At 33.7% G+C, this 19,893-nt stretch overlaps 3 protein-coding genes across 3 annotated transcripts; 2 read left to right on the top strand and 1 right to left on the bottom strand.

Annotated features, from left to right (window-relative positions):
- The first annotated feature begins 5,513 nt into the window (after positions 1-5,513).
- Positions 5,514-6,826, top strand: LOC114741439 (LEAF RUST 10 DISEASE-RESISTANCE LOCUS RECEPTOR-LIKE PROTEIN KINASE-like 2.7). The gene has a single exon (XM_028929706.1). It carries the CDS (start codon positions 5,702-5,704, stop codon positions 6,572-6,574), a length of 873 nt encoding a protein of 290 aa, XP_028785539.1. The 5' UTR covers positions 5,514-5,701; the 3' UTR covers positions 6,575-6,826.
- Positions 6,827-7,624: 798 nt separating this feature from the next.
- Positions 7,625-13,165, top strand: LOC114741396 (PR5-like receptor kinase). Its single transcript, XM_028929649.1, has 3 exons — positions 7,625-7,628; positions 8,815-10,038; positions 12,888-13,165. The coding sequence occupies exons 1-2, from the start codon at positions 7,625-7,627 to the stop codon at positions 10,026-10,028; spliced, it is 1,218 nt and encodes a 405-aa protein (XP_028785482.1). The 3' UTR covers positions 10,029-10,038; positions 12,888-13,165.
- An 812-nt stretch (positions 13,166-13,977) lies between these two features.
- Positions 13,978-18,049, bottom strand: LOC114741418 (delta(7)-sterol-C5(6)-desaturase-like). Its single transcript, XM_028929672.1, has 3 exons — positions 17,716-18,049; positions 16,033-16,338; positions 13,978-14,592 (listed from the first exon to the last, which is right to left on the bottom strand). Exons 1-3 carry the CDS (start codon positions 17,939-17,941, stop codon positions 14,300-14,302), a joined length of 825 nt encoding a protein of 274 aa, XP_028785505.1. The 5' UTR covers positions 17,942-18,049; the 3' UTR covers positions 13,978-14,299.
- Between the last annotated feature and the right edge of the window lie 1,844 nt (positions 18,050-19,893).

Below are 19,893 nucleotides of genomic sequence, written 5' to 3'. Positions count from 1 at the left end.
ATTATGTATCAAGAAAAAGTACTCTGTTAATCTAAAATTTAGACTTGTCATTTTTCAATCAAGACTTATTATTCCTAGATACATTGTTGTCATTTTTAATTAATTCACATGTTATTTCATGTTATGTATTAGAAAAAATACCTTATTAACTTCGGGTTTAGATTTGTCATTCCCAGATAAATTATTGTCATTTTTAATTAATTCACATGCTATTTCATGTTATGTATCAGAAAAAATTGCTTTGTTAATCTCAAGTTTAGACTTGTCATTTTATAATCAAGACTTGTTATTACCGAATAAATTGTCATCATTTTTAATTAATTCGTATGCTATTTTACGTTATGTATCAGGAAAAAACACCTTCTTAATCTCAAGTTTAAACTTGTCATTTCTTAATTAAGATTTGTCCTTCCTAGATAAATTGTCATCATTTTTAATTAATTTACATGTTATTTCACATTATGTATCACGAAAAAAAGCCTTATTAATATCAAATTTATACTTGTCATTTCCTAATCAAAACTTATTATTGGCAGGTAAATTATTGTCAGGAGCTAAAGCCACAACAAAGAAGTTAACTTATATATATATATATATATTTGGCACCACAATGTTAAGATCATTAGTGGCCAAATGGTTACTTGTTTTTTCGGTTGGTTCAAATGATCATGAGTTGGTGGGATCAAATCCCACCTCACTACTTATCTCAAATAATTTCTCATTGCCAAAAAAAAGTCACCGCCAGGAAAGAAAAAAAAAAACTACGTGCAGCCACCATGCAAGTGGCCAGCATGGCGTGGGCAGCTAGCTGCCGGCAGCAGCCTACCATTCAGTGAGGGATTAAAGTTTTTAAAATAAAAAAGCAAAAGAATATTTTTATCATTTTATTTAAATTTCAAAATTCTAATTTAATTTTATTTTTCTTCTTGTCATTTTCAACCTTTAGCTTTTGGAATTGGGATTTCACAATTTGGGGTTTTTTGTTTTTTGGTCAGTTTCCCTTTCATATTCTACTCTTCATTTATTGTTATATATACCCCGCACATCCTAAGCACTCAGCGTAGACAGCTATTTGGACAATTTTCTAACATTATCTGGACTCAGGCCCAAAACAAATTTTTTTATTTGGACCGTTATTTCTACATTATAAAACTAAAATGTCAAACAGCTTGGTCTGAGTTTTTTCGTATGAAATTATTATGAACTCTTTTTCTAAAAATTGCTTTTCACTGAAATTTTACATATAAAAAGGTATTTTTGAAAAGGACCGAGGTGCAAATATATACATGAACTTCTACTAAATTTGCATCTGACACCATAAATAAACTATAGGTACAAAAACATACATGAAGATTTTACAAAGTTGCAAAAACATCACAACTAACGTTGGCAAAAACATCACAACTAACGTTGACCATTTTTATGACATGAATACTGATGTGGTTCAGAGGATCTGACCAAAAAAAGTACATGTGTAAATATACCTATAAAATTTTTTCAAAAGTACACTTAACATCGTGGACAAACCTTGGGTGCTAAAATGCCTTTGCTAATTCAAAAAAAAAACATTAAGATGCTACAATCATTTATAATTTACAAGACAAAATTTCTCTCATATATTTATTTCATAAAATCAATTTTTCACCACTAGTCCAAACATGACATGCTAAAGAACTTGTCACTGCTCATCAAGCTTCCCAGAATTTCGCAACTCGAAATTTTCAAGCCCTTATTTTTCAAATCTGGCCACGCGACTGTGAGATATATATCTTCCAGCAGTTAATTAGTTGAGTTTCATTACTCTCAAGTCTCAAACCCCTTCTCTTCACCAAATGAATCCTTCTGATCTTCCCCAATATAGATGATTGAAGTTAGATCAGCCAATAATTTGCTTATATATGTATGATTTTTAGTTTTATTCATTTCTCCCATGCATATTTGATAAACAATTATATTATTAAGCGAGGCTTTTTAATTAATAATTTATTTGAATATTTAATTATTTAATTATTTACAAAGCACAATGTACCATACAATTATTTAACCTACTCCACCTAATAAGATAAGACTTGTTAAGGTGGTTAATTTATATTTGTTAGAAGGTCCTGTATATTACTGTTGCTATTGGTCCCAAGTTTTTTTTTTTTGCCAAACATTGGTCCCAAGTTTTAACTCCGCCTATGTTGTATAGCCGGTCCCAAGCCCGGATAAAGGAGGAGGGTTGTGTTAGGCCCTCGACAGCCAACGTAAAAACCCGTCGAATCTCATGAACATGGATCAACGAAGTAATCATGCTAATGCTAGGTCGTTGCCCAGATGTGACGCGCTGTATGGCTCGAGTACAGTGAGAAATGAGCTAGAGCCGCTGCATCGTCGCCCGGATGTAGTGTTAAATGAGCAAGGGCTACCGCACTCTCTTGGATGGAGGCGGCTAAAGAAGTTAGTTCATGAGACTGAGATTAGATTTGGCACTTGGAATATTGGGACGTTGAATGAGAAATCTATGGAAGTAGCAGGAGTTATGAGGGACAGAAGGATTAATATCTTATGCCTCCAAGAAACCAAATGGACTGGAGAAGCTGCCAAGGAACTTGGAGAGTATAAACTTTGGTACATAGGAAAGGTGAGCACAAGGAATGGGGTTGGTATCATCGCTGATGGGACATGGAAAAAGAACGTGGTAGAGGTTAAAAGGTTTGAGGACAGAATAATATCGCTAAGAGTAATTGTTGGAAAGGATACTATCAATATCATTAGTGCCTATGCACCTCAGGTTGGGGCAGAGACACACCTTAAAGATAAGTTTTGGGAAGATATGGAGGGCTTGGTTCAAAGCATACCACTCGAAGAAAAAATTTTTATCGGTGGGGACCTTAATGGACATGTTGGTAAAGAAGCAGGACAATTCAGCGGGGCCCATGGTGGTTTTGGTTTTGGGGAGCTTAATAGTGGAGGACAATCTATTCTCGATTTTTCTCTTGCATACGATCTTAAGATTGTCAACACTTGTTTTAAGAAGCGAGAGGAGCATTTAATCACGTACAAAAGTGGTGTCTCAAAATCACAGATTGATTTCTTTTTGGTTAAGAATCCGGACAGAAGATTGTGTACTAATTGCAAAGTGATTCCAGGAGACGGGGTGAGTGCCCAACATAGAGTACTTATCCTTGATGTATGTTTTAAGAGTACCAGGCAAAAGTACCATCAAGTGGCAAAACCCAGGATTAAGTGGTGGCAGTTAAAAGGAGAGAAGCGGGAGTTATTCAAAAGGACTCTTTTGAAGGAAGGGAATTGGGAGTTGCAGGGAAATGCAAACATGATGTGGGAAGAGATAGCTACAAGGGTTCGTTTGGTAGCTAAAGCAATTTTGGGAGAATCCAAAGGTCCTGGTCAAAGAGATAAGGAGACTTGGTGGTGGAATAAGAGTGTGCAAGAGAAAGTCAAACAGAAAAAAGTCTGTTTTAAGGCCATACACTTGTGCAATAGTGTAGAGAACCAGGAAAAGTATCAGTTGGCTAAAAAAGAGACAAAGAGAGCAGTGAGCGAAGCACGTACTAAAGCTTATGAAGGGTTTTATCAGGAGTTAGGAACAAAGACGGGAGAAAGAAATATTTACAAGATCGCGAAGCAAAGGGAGAGGAAAAAGAGAGATCTGGACCAGGTAAAGTGTATAAAGGATGAAGATGGTAAAGTGTTACTTACTGATGGTGATATTAAGGACAGATGGGAGGCTTACTTTTACAAGTTGTTTAATGAGGGAAGCAATTATGCGACTCAGACTTGCAGGACTTGCTAATTAACGAAGATGATCGGAATTTGGCTTTCTACCGCAGGATACGTATCGGAGAGGTTAAGGCGGCTCTCAAGAAAATGGACAATGGAAAAGCTGTTGGGCCTGATGGTATCCCTATTGAAATTTGGAAATGTTTGGGCGATGAGGGGGAGGTATGGCTAACCAAGCTTTTTAATGAAATTCTACGTTCTAAAAATATGCCGGATGAGTGGAGGAAAAGCATTTTAGTTCCTATTTACAAGAATAAAGGAGACATTCAAAACTGTGCAAGCTACAGGGGGATAAAACTTATGAGTCATACAATGAAGTTGTGGGAAAAAGTGATGGAATATAGATTGAGGTTGGAGACTTCTATTTCGGAAAACCAATTTGGATTTATGCCAGGGAGATCCACATCGGAAGCAATCTATTTACTAAGGGGGTTAATGGAGAGATATAGAAGTAAAAGAAGAGATTTACATATGGTTTTTATTGACCTGGAAAAGGCTTATGATCGTGTGCCAAGAGAAGTATTGTGGAAGGCTTTGGAAAAGAAAGGTGTACGGGTTGCGTATATCAAAGTCATACAAGATATGTATGAGGCGGTAACTACCAGTGTAAGGACGCCTGGGGGGGAGACAAAGGACTTCCCTATTAAGATTGGCCTACATCAGGGATCTTCTCTGAGTCCGTACTTGTTCAACATTGTTCTGGATGTTCTAACTAAACCTGTTCAAAAAAGAATCCCTAAGTCCATGCTCTTCGCGGATGATATAGTTCTTATGGCGGAATCAAAAGAAGAGATTAACACTAGTTTGGAGTTATGGAGAAGGACTTTGGAGTCGAAAGGTTTCCGTTTGAGCAGGAACAAAACAGAATATATGCATTGTGATTTTGGAGGGAGGCAAGGTAATAGGGATTTGGAGGTGAGGATGGGAGAGCAAATTATTCCTCAAGTATCAAAGTTTAAATACCTAGGATCCATTATACAGGAGGATGGGGAAATTGATGGAGACATTTCTCATAGAATACAAGCTGGCTGGTTAAAGTGGAGGAAAGCTACCGGAGTTATTTGCGATAAGAAGGTACCTGAGAAACTTAAAGGAAAATTTTATCGGACTGCTATAAGACCAGCTATGATGTATGGTAGTGAATGTTGGGCAATAAAGGGAAAACAAGAGCACAAAGTCGGAGTAGCAGAAATGAGGATGTTGAGATGGATGTGTGGTCATACAAGAAAAGATAGGATTCAAAATGAAAAGATCAGGACAAGAGTCAGTGTGGCACCTATCCAAGAGAAAATGGTTGAAAATCGCTTAAGATGGTTTGGACATGTGCAGAGAAGGCCTTTGGAGGCCCCGGTGAGGAGGGTGGATCAAATAAGATGGAGTCCCATAAAAAGAGGCAGGGGAAGACCGAGAAGAACGCTGAATGAGGTCATTGAACGAGACCTCCTAATCAACAACATATCTAAGGATTGGGTTATTGACAGAGCACGATGGCGTCGTGTGATTCATGTAGTCGACCCCACCTAGTGGGATAAGGCTTGTTGTTTGTTTGTTTGTTTGTTTGGTCCCAAGTTTTGACTCCTTAGAGACTGCGTGTTTAGTAAAATTGAAATACACGCAAATGTCATCACTTGTCTCTCTCTGTCCAGCCTCTCGAACTGAACCTCATTTATGAGACGACTTTGACATTACCGGTGATCCAGAATCCTTACGTGTGGAAAAATAGCTAGGCTAACTAAATTGAACTCCTCACCTTGCTCTAGCTTCCCAGAACTTCCCAGCTTGAAATTTTGAAGGCCTTGTTTTTCAAATCTGACGATGTGAGTGAGGCATATCTTTAATTTGGTGCACACATATATCTTCCAACAGTTCAGTTTCATTCATTACTCTCAAACCCCTTTTCTTTTCTTCCAATCACGAAATGAATCCTGCTGATCTTCCCCAATGTTCCATCTTCTTCATCCTTTTGCTCCTACTTTTCATTATAGCAGTTGGCGCCGATGATAGATTCACAGACTGCAGTAACCGCTTCAGCTGTGGAAGCGTCAATAATGTTGGCTACCCTTTCTGGGGAGATAACAGAGCAGAATACTGTGGTCAGTCTGATTTCCAACTCGCTTGCCAAAACAATACTCCAAAGTTGATCGTCAACTCTGTTACTTATCGGATTCTGAGTTTGGAAATCAATGATCAGACACTCACAGTGGCTAGGGATGACTATTGGACAACTATATGTCCAGCCCAATACAAAAACACTAGCTTCGATTCCACCATGTTCAAGCTTGCTGAAGGGTTTCATGACATGGTCTTCTTGTATGATTGCAGAAAAAGTTTTAATGCAATGACTGTCTTAATCAATTCATCAAGCACAGAGTGCTCCACTAGTAGCGGTGCTGAGAAAGATGTCTACTACGGGATTGTAGCTTACGGTATTGATTTGACAGAAACTTGCAAAGTGGTTGCTATTCCTATAAGGGATGTCTTCATTGGTTTGGTGTTTGCCCGTCAAAAGGGAATTGAAGAAGCAATAGATGAAGGTTTTGGATTAAGATCGAGCGTAGATACTGAAGAGTGCGACAAGTGCGTCGATTCTGGTGGGCAGTGTGGGTATGATCAGAAGTTCACATGTTTCTGCCGCAACGGGGGTCAAGGAACCACGACGTGTTCTTCATCATCAGGGAAGCATCCAGGTATGGTGATCTCTCAAATGTCCATGAAAATTCCAAAAATGGATCATTCTCATCACGCAACAGTGATTTACATGTTTCAGAAAGGGTTCGGTGAGATGGTTTAAACCTATCTAAAATAAGTTGATTACAGAATATAGGCCTACTTTGCATGAACCTATAGAGAAATTTGCCTTCTGGCTTAGTTAAGTAGTTACTCCATTGATCTTAGATGTAAGAGCTAATTGAGAGATTTGCTTTACTCTAAATATAAAACCTTAATTTACTTTATCTCATAAATTTATAATTCTTCTTCTCCCAAACAATTCTATTGATTGCACCTAAAAAAGAGCACTTTCCAATACAAATGATTAAATTAGGCACTTAAATTCACCAACACACATTTATTACAAAACAAAAACTAAATTAATTTTGTTATTATCTGTAAATTAGTTATCCAGCTGATATTTATCATCGGACGGGGTCAATAAATATTGTTAATTTTTCCAAGCAAGACCACAGCGATTGAATCAGATTGGGTTTCTGGGCTGCTGATGAATCTTGACTTTGGGATGTAGGAAACTCCAGTCTCTGTGAGAAAGCCAAATAATAGTGTTCTTGACAGAACATAAGATGTTTTGATTTCTCAAGCTCAAGTGACGCCACATTGGGACATTTCGCAAACTCGCAGCCCCTAGCATCTAGAAGGTTCAAATTAGGTATTATATCTTATAGGCAAAATCCTCCATGTCTTAGCATAGAATATCCCGGTCGTTGACGTGTTCTTCATCATCATTAGGTGTGTACGTCAATCCTCAGTTTTGCTACCTCTCATCTTAAATTCAATATAAAAACTAGATAATGGTTCACTCAATTCTAAATATAAGATCCTAATTTATTTTAGTTTTTAAATTTATAATTATTTATTCAACATATTTTTATTGATTGCACATAATAAGGATATTTCAACAAGAGATAGTTTCAATACACATGACTAAATAGAATAGTTTAGAACAAACAAAATACATTTGTTATAAATAATTAACTTAAACAAATTTTTTTTAATATTTACAATTTAATTATCTAATTCTTATACGGAGATAGTATTTATCTGAACTACTATTATTAGGAATCAAAGGCCAGTTGCCAGAGGGATCACTGTCAAGCAACTAATTAAGATGGGTTGATTCATGAGCGAGTTGGACTCATTCAACCTATTAATTTAATAAGTTGGACTGATTCTTCGCCTAATATTTTTGCTGGAATTTTTAAATTTTATTTGACTTTGACTTTGACTCAGCTTACCCATCAATAAATAAAACTTGCTTGTCATACGTTTAATGCTATTTCTTCTTATGTTTAATATAAGAACTAAATAATAAATTCGTAACTATTAAAAAAATTAATTTAGTTATTTATAATAAATACATACTACCTCCGGTCCTAACTATAAGAGCCAGTTGACTAATTTGAGGAGATTAAGGAAGTAAGTTGAGTTAGTTATTTGTCATAAATAGGTGTTGTCTTTCCTAAAATATCCTTGCTAATCAAGTGTATTAACTAGAACTATCATTGTTAGAAGGTCTACTTTAGAAAATATATATATAAATATGAGAGACAAAGTTGATTGAGGTCTTATATTTAGGACCAAAATAAAAGTCAAACAGGGTCTTATATTAAGGACCGGAGGTAGTATTGATTTTTTTAAAAATACTATTTCTAATCATGTGTATTGTAACTATCCCTTGATGGGAACTCTCTTATTATATGCAATCTATAAGAATGCTTGAAAAAAACTATAAATTAGGAAGATAAATTGAATTGAGGTTCTTTATTTAGAATTAAAATAAATCTCATATCTACCCCTTTTGATTAGAATTGGAAGTAGTAATATATTTTCCCTCAATTTTTTTATGGGAATTCTTTATTTGAGATTTAATAGTTTCAACCTTCTCTTTGTGGCACTCTACCTATATCAAATTCGGCAATTATCTCTAACTAGAAGGGAAGCATAGTGATAAATCCAACTATAGTGTTTGTCTTTATACATTTAGCATATGTCACTCCATTACTCCGTTGCTAGATCTGTTGCATCCATTCAGACCCATAGCATAACGCAATCCTTAAACACAAACAAACCAATGATCATACAAATCAGAAACAATTACATCAAATCTCGGGAAGCATACTTAATGGGAGGGTATTAACTAGCCTGACAGATATTAGTCTCAAATCCAAAATGATTTAAGAAGACTCTGAGTTTATACCCCAAAAAAAAAAACCTTAAAGGACTTAAACATACACTCCAACTTAGAATGAATTAATCATGCGTAATAGATTTGATTCACTCAAAAAATTCCTCCTGCAGAAAATCGGATTAATATTATTGCAATTGTATCTGCCGGCGGTGGCGTTGGGATAGTGATAGTCTTGATCGCAATAATTGGTTGTCGTAGTGGATGTTTTGAATTAGGACAAAAGATTTCCAAGGAAAGAACATACGACGATCATCACCATGTTGAGACATTCGTGGAAACTTATGGCACTTTGGCACCCAGAAAATATACTTACTCGGAAGTGAGAAGAATTACAAAGTCATTCAAAACAAAAATTGGCCAGGGTGGTTATGGAACTGTGTACAAAGCCACTATGCCCGATGGTCGTCTTGTGGCAGTAAAAGTTCTCAGTGAGACCAAGGGCAATGGAGAAGAATTCATAAACGAAGTCGCAAGTATTAGCAGAACATCGCATGTAAATATAGTCACTTTGTTGGGATTCTGTTATGAGAAGAACAAAAGAGCTTTGATCTATGAATTCATGCCCAATGGCTCATTAGAGAAGTTCATCTATAAAGGAGAATATTCCTTAAATCCAGTCTGTGATTTTGAATGGATGAGACTCTATCAAATTTCAATCGGTATTGCTCGAGGATTAGAGTACTTGCATCGAGGGTGTAACACAAGAATCCTACATCTTGATATCAAACCCCAAAATATCTTGTTAGATGAAGATTTTTGTCCAAAAATATCTGATTTTGGGCTCGCCAAGATATGTTATAAAAAGGAGAGTATTGTATCAATATCTAGCATGAGGGGAACTGCAGGATACATTGCACCAGAAGTCTTCAGTCGCACATATGGTGGAGTTTCATACAAATCTGATGTCTATAGTTATGGCATGTTAATCCTTGAAATGATCGGAGGAAGAAAGAATTTTGAGAGTGGAGGGTCACATGCTAATACTAGTGATGATATGTACTTTCCCAATTGGATTTATAAAGAATTTGAGCAATCCAATGTTGTTGCAACAAATGTGTCCATCACAGAAGAGGAAAAAGAAGTGGTAAGAAAGCTAAGTTTGGTTGGTTTATGGTGTATTCAGACAGATCCAGCAATGCGGCCATCAATGAGTAAAGTGGTTGAGATGTTAGAAGGACCCAATGAATCAGTGTCACTCCCACCAAAACCTTCTCTCTCTTCTCCTCATCCAAGGACACTGGTCCTTCATGCTTCAGATGTCTCCTCCTGCACCGGGCTTGATGATTCCAATTCCACGCCTATTCCAATGGAAACAACTGCATGAAGCTTCAAAGGTGACATGTACGGTGTTTAATTTTAGTTTGTTTTGCACTTGTAATTATTAGCAAGAAACAAAAAATCAGACCAAACCAGCCAATTCAATCAAAAAATTGGTGAACTGAGCAATGATTTAGTTTATATTGGGGCATTGAACCAGTCAAAAGTTAAACTGATATCAAATCAATCAAACTGGGGCTGAACTAGTGAAAACTGAGGGGAACTGATAATGAACCATTATTTTGCTATTGGTCCTATTTTTTTTATTCAGCTCTTAATCTCTCAATCACTATAGATTTGAATTAATTTTAATGATAATTTTGATATCAATGATTATTAATTTCAATTATTGATAAATCGTGAAGATCAACATTGTCAATATTGTTGTACTTTATTATTATTATAATCAAACTATTGTTATATTTTCTTGTATTTTGTTATTAGTAATTATTAACGTTATTGTATTTTGTTATTTTCAATTAAATTATATTATTTTAATATGATAAGTTTGACTCTGAGTTAACCTCGATCCGACTAATTGACCTTTAAACCACTACCTTGACTGATTTAGTATCCAGCCTAGTTTTTAGTTCCTTGATTATTAGTGTCTTACTCATGTTTTGGATCCTCCATTTGGTTTTTCTTCTCTAGGTCACTAAGGAAAAGAAGTATAACCCAGTCCTTAGTATGAGAATTAGATAACTAATTTATAAATATTAAAAACATTAATTTAGTTATTTGTTATAAATGGATATTGGTTTTTTTAAAATACCCTTACTAATCATATATATTGGAACTATCTATCCCTAATATATGCAATCATAGGAATTAGTTGGGAACAAAATAGATCGTGTTCTTATATTTAGAATTAAGTTGAGTCTCTAAGTATCTCTTATTATTAAGGATAGAAGTAGTATTATATTAAATTAAACTTCTATCTGGGTTGCATATATCTAGGACAACATTGTTGACATGTCGACTTAACGAACTTGTTGCTTTATATCTTTTTTTTTAAGTATAAAACTATCTGATGTTATGTTATGTACCACCAAAAATTATATTGTTGATAAGCTCAGATAAAATTAGGTTTCAAACCCTTAATCTTAAGAGACTCTGAATCTCTCTTCTACATACACAACTATGCTAATTTGCAAATTCTTTATTTAAGCCAAGCTAATCATTGTTGGTTCGCAAAGCAGCTTGCTTGATGTCGTTTTTCTTCTCAAATAATTGACTATAGAAAATAAAACAGTTATTGGCTTAGGTATCATTGAATTTAGTTCTCGCCGTCTCTGTTTAATTTTAGCAATTTTTTTATTTTATTATAATTTACACACTCATTATGTCTTTTATTTACACGCGAAGAGAACCTCTCTACTTCCTTGCTATCCACTTCACTCCTCTTCTTTATTCTTACCACTAAATCAATTTCAAACGGAGGAGATTTAATACTCCTCCGGTTCTTAATATAAGATCTAATTATTAAGTTGATTTTGGTCTTAAATATAAGACATAGTTTTCATATTTATCAATTTTTTTTAAAATTATCCTTATGGATACTCCTTCAACCATAATCAAGTAGAAGAAAAAAAAGAAGATATTAAGGAAGATGATGATGGTGTTTTAGAAGAAAAAAAAGCATGTCATATTTCTTATAATTAACTAACTTACCTAACTTCTTTAATCTAATCAAATTAGTTAAATAGGTCTTATATTACGAAGTTAGGTAAGTTAGTTAATTATAAGAAGTATGATATATTTTTCTTAAAATACCATAATCATCTTTCTTAATATCCTCCCTCCCTCACTTACTTGATTATGATTGAGAGAGTATTCATGGAGATAATTTAGAAAAAAATTGATTAAATATGAGAAATAGGTCTTATATTTAGGACTAAAATTAATTTAACAATTAGGTTCTATTCTAAGGACCAGAGGAGTATATAACATTTTAATATAAAACTATAAAGATATCAACTATTTAGATCAAATTTTAATAATCCAAATTTATTTATATACAATTTTTTTGTTAATTAATACTCCCTCCGTTCCTTATTATAAAAGACATTTGATGTTTATGGTATGTTCCTATATATAAAAGACACTTAAAAGTTGTCTCTATTTTTTTGTATTGATTTCCTATTTTATCCCTATTTATTTTGTCTCCAACTCATACTCTCTCTCCCTTTCACTTCTCTTTCTTTTAATAATTTAATTGCTCTTTCTCATACTCTCTCTCCTTATTAATGGGGGCATTGTTGGAAAAAACATTATACTTTTTACACATTAATTGTCCTCAACTAATTTTAACTATTTTTTTATCAACGTAATTTGGTTATTTGTCTCTTGTAATAAAAAACGGAGGGAGTATTAAAATAATATTTATATACTATTAAATCCCAACCGTTTAAAATTGATCTAATAAGGAGAATAAGATAATAGAATGAAGTGGACGGTAAGAGAAGTGGATTCTCTTCCCTAAATTCACAACCTTAAATTAAAAAAAAAACATTAAAAGAAGTATTACATATGTGTCACTGTGCTATGACACTCGAATAAGTTTACATACCTTGTCCATGCTTTCATGTTAAAATCTTCACTTATCAACGTTGGCAAAAAAAAAAAATCTTCATTTATCAACAGAACCGTTCAAATAGTCAACATGGATGACTTTTTTTAACAGTTATTCTGCCATGCCAAATAAAATTTTATTATTTTTTATTTTAATGTTTCGTGCCAATATATATATATATATATAAAAGCAACTGACCTAATTTTTTTTCCCATATATATATAAAATTACATTTTGAGGTCATTGTTTAGCTTTTTAAAAATAATTTTACAGAATTTAATTTAATTTTTTTAGTGCTCAGGGTTGCCAAACTGTCCCTTCATCTAATTCCGTGATGCGGTGGAAATGGAGCTGGAAAGAATAACGCAGATCCAAATACACGTGCACAATGACCTCATCAAAGCTCCTTTCCACCGATGTGCACTGTGTGCGTACAGTTTTTGTTTCTTTATTGCCCTTTTATGTGGTCCTAAGTCCTAACATGGTTGTTAATGCATAGCTTCTCTTTTTCTTTTTCTTTTGTTTGTTATGTGAATGCGTATGGAGCTTTTGTCAATGGGCATTGGGCATAATTTTCCCCCCCTTACTTTTAAGTCTGGTTTTATTATAAATCTAGTATACACTCGTTTTAGATACAGTATAACTTCAATTAATTGCCTTTTTGCAAATATCACATTTTGCTTACACAGACATTTTTAGAATCAAATACATTCTTTGCTTAATTAAATATGAAGATTAAGCCAGCACCTGTGTGGCGTAGTGACGTGATAGCCGCCTGATGGTGGCCTTTAACAGGGTTCGATCCTGTCTACAAGCTCTGTTTGCCTATTCATAAAAAAAAAAAAATGAAGATTAAATTTCATGCAAGACTAAAAGTTAGGAGGACATTTTTTACACTTTAACCACTAAAGTCTGTTTATGCTTTAATTAGATGGAATACAATATAACTTTGGAAAAATTGGGTTCCCCTTGAAATTTTTTTTTTAATAAGAAATACCTGATAAAATTTTATACACAAAAAGTATCAATACGCTGCAAACTTTATACATATGGAGTAACAATGCTCTGATTTAGTTCCTTTTTACCAATAAAATTTTCAATGCAAGACCTTTTCCCAATTTTTCCTATAATTTTCATGTAAAGTAAAAAGAATTTTCCAAGTAGCAGCGTCCTTCCTCCAAAAATAAAGCTTAAACAAAATACTATTCCTCTGTCTCACAAGATGTTCAAGGTGATGACCAAGGGTTTCCAATTTCATTTTTAGTGGGCACATCATGCTCATTCTTGCGATCAAATCGCTGAGTAGTGAGTATAACTACATTTCAGTAGTCTCTGCAGATCATTTAACACTTGCTTTTCACTTAAACTTCAAAAAACATATCGAAGCACTAACAAATAATCGGTTCCATTGAACTTCAATCATCACGTTTTAAGGATAGACGTCTAAGCATCATAAACTTCACCACCAATATTTTTGAAAGGAATGGAGTAACATCAGCCCAAAGAATGCTAGAGCTTAAACAATATATTGAAGACGATATTACGCCTCCAAACCCTGTCTTCCCACCATATGTCCACTACTAGACAAATAACATGAACTTTTTTATCCTTTACATGAAGAAGAACCACTTCTCAACAATCTAGGTAAAATAACCAAAGAGAAGTATGCTTACTTCAGTCAAGCACGAACCGTTATTGCAAAGCCATCACATGGCTTTACCTTCATCTTGCAAAGGGTCGCGAAGCGTCCCAAACATCCAATCCATCCATACCGTGAAATGACCGTAGTTATGCCGGTATGTGGTGTGGTGAATGGTGTGGTAGCCAGCCCCCATGACAGGCCACAAGTTGGCATGAATGCAATCATGAATATTTGCAGTCCAGATGCCTTCAATGAACATCAGCGCTAAATGTACGGTGAAATGTGTGGGGACAATAAACAGAGCAATGGAATGCGGTACTGCCTGAAGAATGCCATCAAGAGGGTGAAAGGCCAAACCTGAGATGTGGGAGGAAATAAGAAAGAAGGAACCGGGAAAAAGTCAGTCCAACCTTATATCAGAATGCTGATGTAAAATCATCAATGGTGGAGTTACAGTGATGACGCAACTTATGAAAGTTCGTGATAGAAAATTACACAATATGAATTATGAAATTGAATCTTGAAAAGTTGATTAAGCATTGCAGATGTAGCTTCTAAAAGAAAATGCAAGAAAACAGTTGAGGGACAGCGAATCTGGAAAATTACTTTTTGGCATCATCTAACAATAAACTTTCTTAATGAAGTTCAACATGAAGTCCTTTATGGATCACCAAACCAGGAAATTTATTAATTATAGGCTTCTTATGAAGACGAAAAGGAAGAAAATAATAAGTGAGTGAAAGTAAAGGTCTTGCAAGTGTGTGTAAAATGAATTCAATTCGATAAAGTAAACTACTGGATTACAGATTTTCTTCGTAACATTGCACGGATAAGTGATTCTTCACTGCCTGATAGTGAATTACTATTCATTAGTCAATCTGTATGAAATAATACTATTTCAATTTTTATTTATACAACCTCCCCGACACGATTAGCATTTATACCAAAGCCATATGAAATGGAATATAAATAGAAAAAGGCAACAATTGGTATGTCCTGCATATACATTCTTCCAATTCAGCGTTTTTTATTGTTTTGTCTTTTAGCAAATAGGTAGCAGATACAGATATATAATTATAAGTAAGAAATATATAAAATAAATATATATTTCAAAAAACTAGAAAATTAAGAATTGTCTAAAACCTGTAAAAAAATTTGTCCCTGCTTATAAAAATCAAATATAACTTTTTAAAAAAAGAAATAAGATGGTAATTAGCTCAAGAGTCTGAAAAGAAATACACAAGAAAGACCTTTTAATAACATTTTGAAGTAAGGATAACAGTTGTGCATTTCTTCCAAGTAAATCAGTTGTTTTCTACATATTCCAGACAATATACAGTCATTTTTTTGAGTGAAAAAACAATATGCAGTCATTAAGGCCATATAGCAGAAGTTTGGAGCAATTTCTAGCTGAAGTAGCAGGTTCACTGTAAATTCTGTTTCTTCACTATTTCTGGAAAAAATGTGTGTGTGTGTGTGTGTGACTCATGATGGTTCAAGCTAACTCTTTTTACTTAAAAGCTAGACTAATCCTTGATTACTACAGTATTGACATTCCATCTTATTATTAAAATTCCATTTAGCATAACAATGGTGCAATAAAAATGATTATCTGCAATGACTGCTTGGGAAAACACACAATAAACACACCTCAAGGTTATCACCCAAGATAGAAATGAAATTCCATTTGATATCTTATCCAACAACCATTCTTCTAATAGAAGCAATGAAAAAGGAAAGAAAAGATAATATTAACTTGACAAACTAAACATTTAGCTAAGCAAATCACATACTCACCGGCAAATGGGGACAACGTGTTCTGTTTGTTGTAGATGTGGTGAGTAGCGTGAAGGTATTTATAAAGAGGTTTTATGTCGTGCAACTCCCTGTGCATCCAATAAATGCCAAACTCCACTATAACTAGATAAATTGCTATATATACAAGGTAAGCAAGCCAACTGACATGACTTGCTCTTGGAAAACACTTAGTCCACCCATTTTCTGTTATGTACTCGGAAATAGTTGGAAGCAAACTGTACCAAGGCATTGCCTTCAATGCAACATATATTTGCAGGAGCATGGCTTTACGAGAGGGAATCGCGTCTACAATAGAAGATTTCAAAAGGTTGAACAAAAAAAATCAGGAATACCTCTATATGTCCCTTTAATACATAAGATATACAAAAACGCTTGCCAATATAATCTCAAGCCAGAGTTTCAATTAATTCAAATTTTATAGATGATGACTCAGCAACCTTCTAGGACCCATTAACATGAATAAAACCAACTCAGGTTTACTTAACAGAGGCTCAGAAACAGATTACTCCATTCTCTTACTAGAGTCCTGACAAAGCCAATGTGATTAAAGTTGCAGAACCAGAAACATAATTTACCAGATTATCTCCATTTTGTGGACGAGAAATTGTAACTTGAAGAAATCAGCCAAGTTATAGTGATTGAGAAAAAAAATTTAAGTCATGTTTCAACGAGTCATTGAATTGGAATGTAGGAAGTAGAATACTAACTTCGTACGGTCCATATGGCCAATAAACAATTGCTAGTTTCAGTAGTAAACACACTGAATAGGCACAGGATTCAATGAATGGAGATCTAGACAACAAATGCAAGGATAAACTGACAATTCCCATACACTAAACAGTGGCTTTGATCCCTCTTCTACGGTTTCAGACATTTACCACTAGATTACAAGTTAGATTCTCGATTCTCCGCAGCTAATAAATAAAATCACAGTCAAAATCAGATGCTGAATAAATACAAAAAGGGAAAAGAAGGAACAGTCACAGTAACAGATTAGATTGCAATATCCCAAGGATTAAATCATTTCAAATCAGCAAGACCGATCACTCATATCTTATCGGAAATTAGAATTAAAAGAGTCGGAATTCAGATCCAATATAAGGAAATATCAATAGGGGGGAGAAAACCAAGTCTGAGATACGAAACTTGAATTGTACCAGTTTCATAGACTAGTAAAAATATAATTGAAAAGAAAGCATTACAAATTATATTGATGAATTCTACTTTTTTTTAAGAAAGAAACTCATAAATCAAGAATAAGAGAAGGATCATGCTGAGAACTGAAATTAAACATCACGGAAAGAAGTTGAATCAAAGAAGCTTCAGATATAATACATCTGATCATAACTTCTCAAGAAAATAGCCTGCAATTTATTCAACTCAAGTTTCTCAGCCAAGAAAATTGTAAGAAACAAAAAAGAGGGAGGAAACAGGTTGTGGTCAAAGAAAAAAACGGAGAATACGCTCGTATTTGCGTACAGTAATTGAGCAAGCAGATACATCAGGCATCGGATTAAGAACAAGCAGCCAAAAGGTTAAGTGACCTGGAATATATAACACCTTCACAACTAAACTACAGAAAGAAGGGGAACAATTCTCATCCTGCCATTGACCACCAGAAGAGGAAAAAGAAAAAAAGAAAAAGGAATCAACGATATTCACCTTTAGGGAGATAAACATTGCGCTTCCAGTAATAAATGTAGAAGCACCACAAGAAACCAGAAATGAGGTATAGGAGGTTTCCTCCAATGAAGTTGCGGAGCCATGTCTGGAAGAAGTGAGGGAGTGAGACCCACAAGCGGTCCGGCAAGAGGGACCCGAGAAGAATGCGGTTGTAGAAGGCGGCGTCCTCGACGAACAGATGGAGATACTCACTTGGGTCGTCCATTGGAGAGTCCACAGATGAAGCACAGATGTGCGAGAGACAGAGAAGAGAGAGAGAGAGAGATTCGGAAGAACGAGAAGACGGCAAGAAAGAGAGAGCAAAAACCGTGAGTGAGAGCTTAGAACTGAGAGAGAGAGAGAGAGAGAGAGAGAGAGAGAGAGTAGGAAATGGTATTGGCCAAATCCACACCATGCCCATACATATATATAAGCAATCAAGCATCCGCGGCTCAATTGATTAGGGAGTTTGTTTTGATAACTTGTTCCTTTTACTTCCTCTTATTCGGTTATTCTTTTCATAACATTCATATTAATACATCTGTTTCTTTTTATTAAAAAAAACATCTCATCAATCCACTAAATCAAAAATTTAATTAAAATTAATTTTTTTGCCAAAAAATTAAAATTAATTAAAGACAGTAGATATGTAAAAAAATAATAAGTTTTTTCTCAAAAATATTTGTATTTATAGGGGAAAAGATAATAAAAGAAAAATGAATGAATGAATGAATTGTGCTTCAAAAAATGAGATAATAAATATATCAATTATTAAAATAAGTAATTAATGGGATAAAATAGTAAACCAGCCAAAAAATTTTAAACAAAGTAGAGATGGTAGTTGTTTTTAATAAAAAGGGATGGAGAGAATATTAAATTGATAGGGTTCTTTTGAGGAAAAAAAAGTATATTTTCTATATATCTTTTACTTTTAATTAATATTAAAAGATTTTTTAAATCATGCAATTAGGTTGATTGGATCTTATAAGAAGGATTGGAGGTAATATCTTTTATATTTATTATTTTTTTAAAGTAATTTATTCAACTTATATACTTATACAGAATTTAATGTTATATTTTAGAGAGATTATGTCACATTTATTAAAATTAGGTAATTTATTTAATTTTTTTTAATTTATCCAAATTAACAAGATACCTCTTACATTAAGGATTTAAAGAGTATTAATAATTAATATTTATTATTCTAATTAAGAAATAACAAAATAGAAAATGATAAGATCTAATCCTAGCAGCCACTCATGGTTTGGTAGAATGATAATCATCAATTAAGCAGTTCATAAGGCCAAAAAAAAAACGAGAGAGAGAGAGAGAGAGAGAGAGGAAAAGAGCATAATGACATTTGATTTGCTTGTGAAGAAATTATTAACACGTTGATAACCATTTTTCCATGAGTTCTATCATGTTGTGGTGATGAGAAGGGAAAACTTCTAAATAGATTAAACACATGTTTTGACTTTTGAGGCAAGTTAAAAAAAAATGCACAATTAAAGAATAACTGTTAATTTCACTAAAAAAAAGGATTATTAATTACCAATGCCTTATGACACATATTTAGATGTCAAAAATGTAGTATCTGAATGTGTTCCAAAACATCAAAATATCAATCGTTTTCTTATGCCATCTCCAGTACTAACTACTAACTACGAACTAGATCTTATATTTAGAGTCAGAAGTAGTAATTTTTTTTTTTCTAAAACAATAATTGGAGGGGTTCACTTCTAATTTGATTGATTTTTTTTTTTTAAAGAAAAAAAGGCTCCGTCGTTTAGATATCCCGAATACCATGAGAAATTGAAAGTGGTAAGGCTTATTCTTCCAATTATAATACTACTTCCCATCCTTAATATACACAGACTAATTAATTAATTTAAGTAAATTAAAATTTTTTATTAAACTAATTATTTGTAATAAATATATATATTATTTTCTCTAAAATACCCTTACTAATAATGTTTATTAGCTAGAATTATCATATGGTAAAACCTACAATGACTATTTAAAAAAAAACAGATAAATATGAGAGACAAAGTATATATAAAATCAAATTGAATGTTAAATTAACTCTTATATTAAGGATCAGAGGTATACATGAAAAATGTACCTAGTTAATATATGTGTGTATCAATTATCATGGTAGTAGAATTAGTGTTCTTTTAT

Source organism: Neltuma alba, unplaced genomic scaffold (assembly GCF_004799145.2).
Source record: "Neltuma alba isolate B1F8T4 unplaced genomic scaffold, ASM479914v2 tig00003392_pilon, whole genome shotgun sequence".
NCBI classification, from domain to species: domain Eukaryota; kingdom Viridiplantae; phylum Streptophyta; class Magnoliopsida; order Fabales; family Fabaceae; genus Neltuma; species Neltuma alba.
This window is presented reverse-complemented; position numbering and strand designations above follow the sequence as displayed.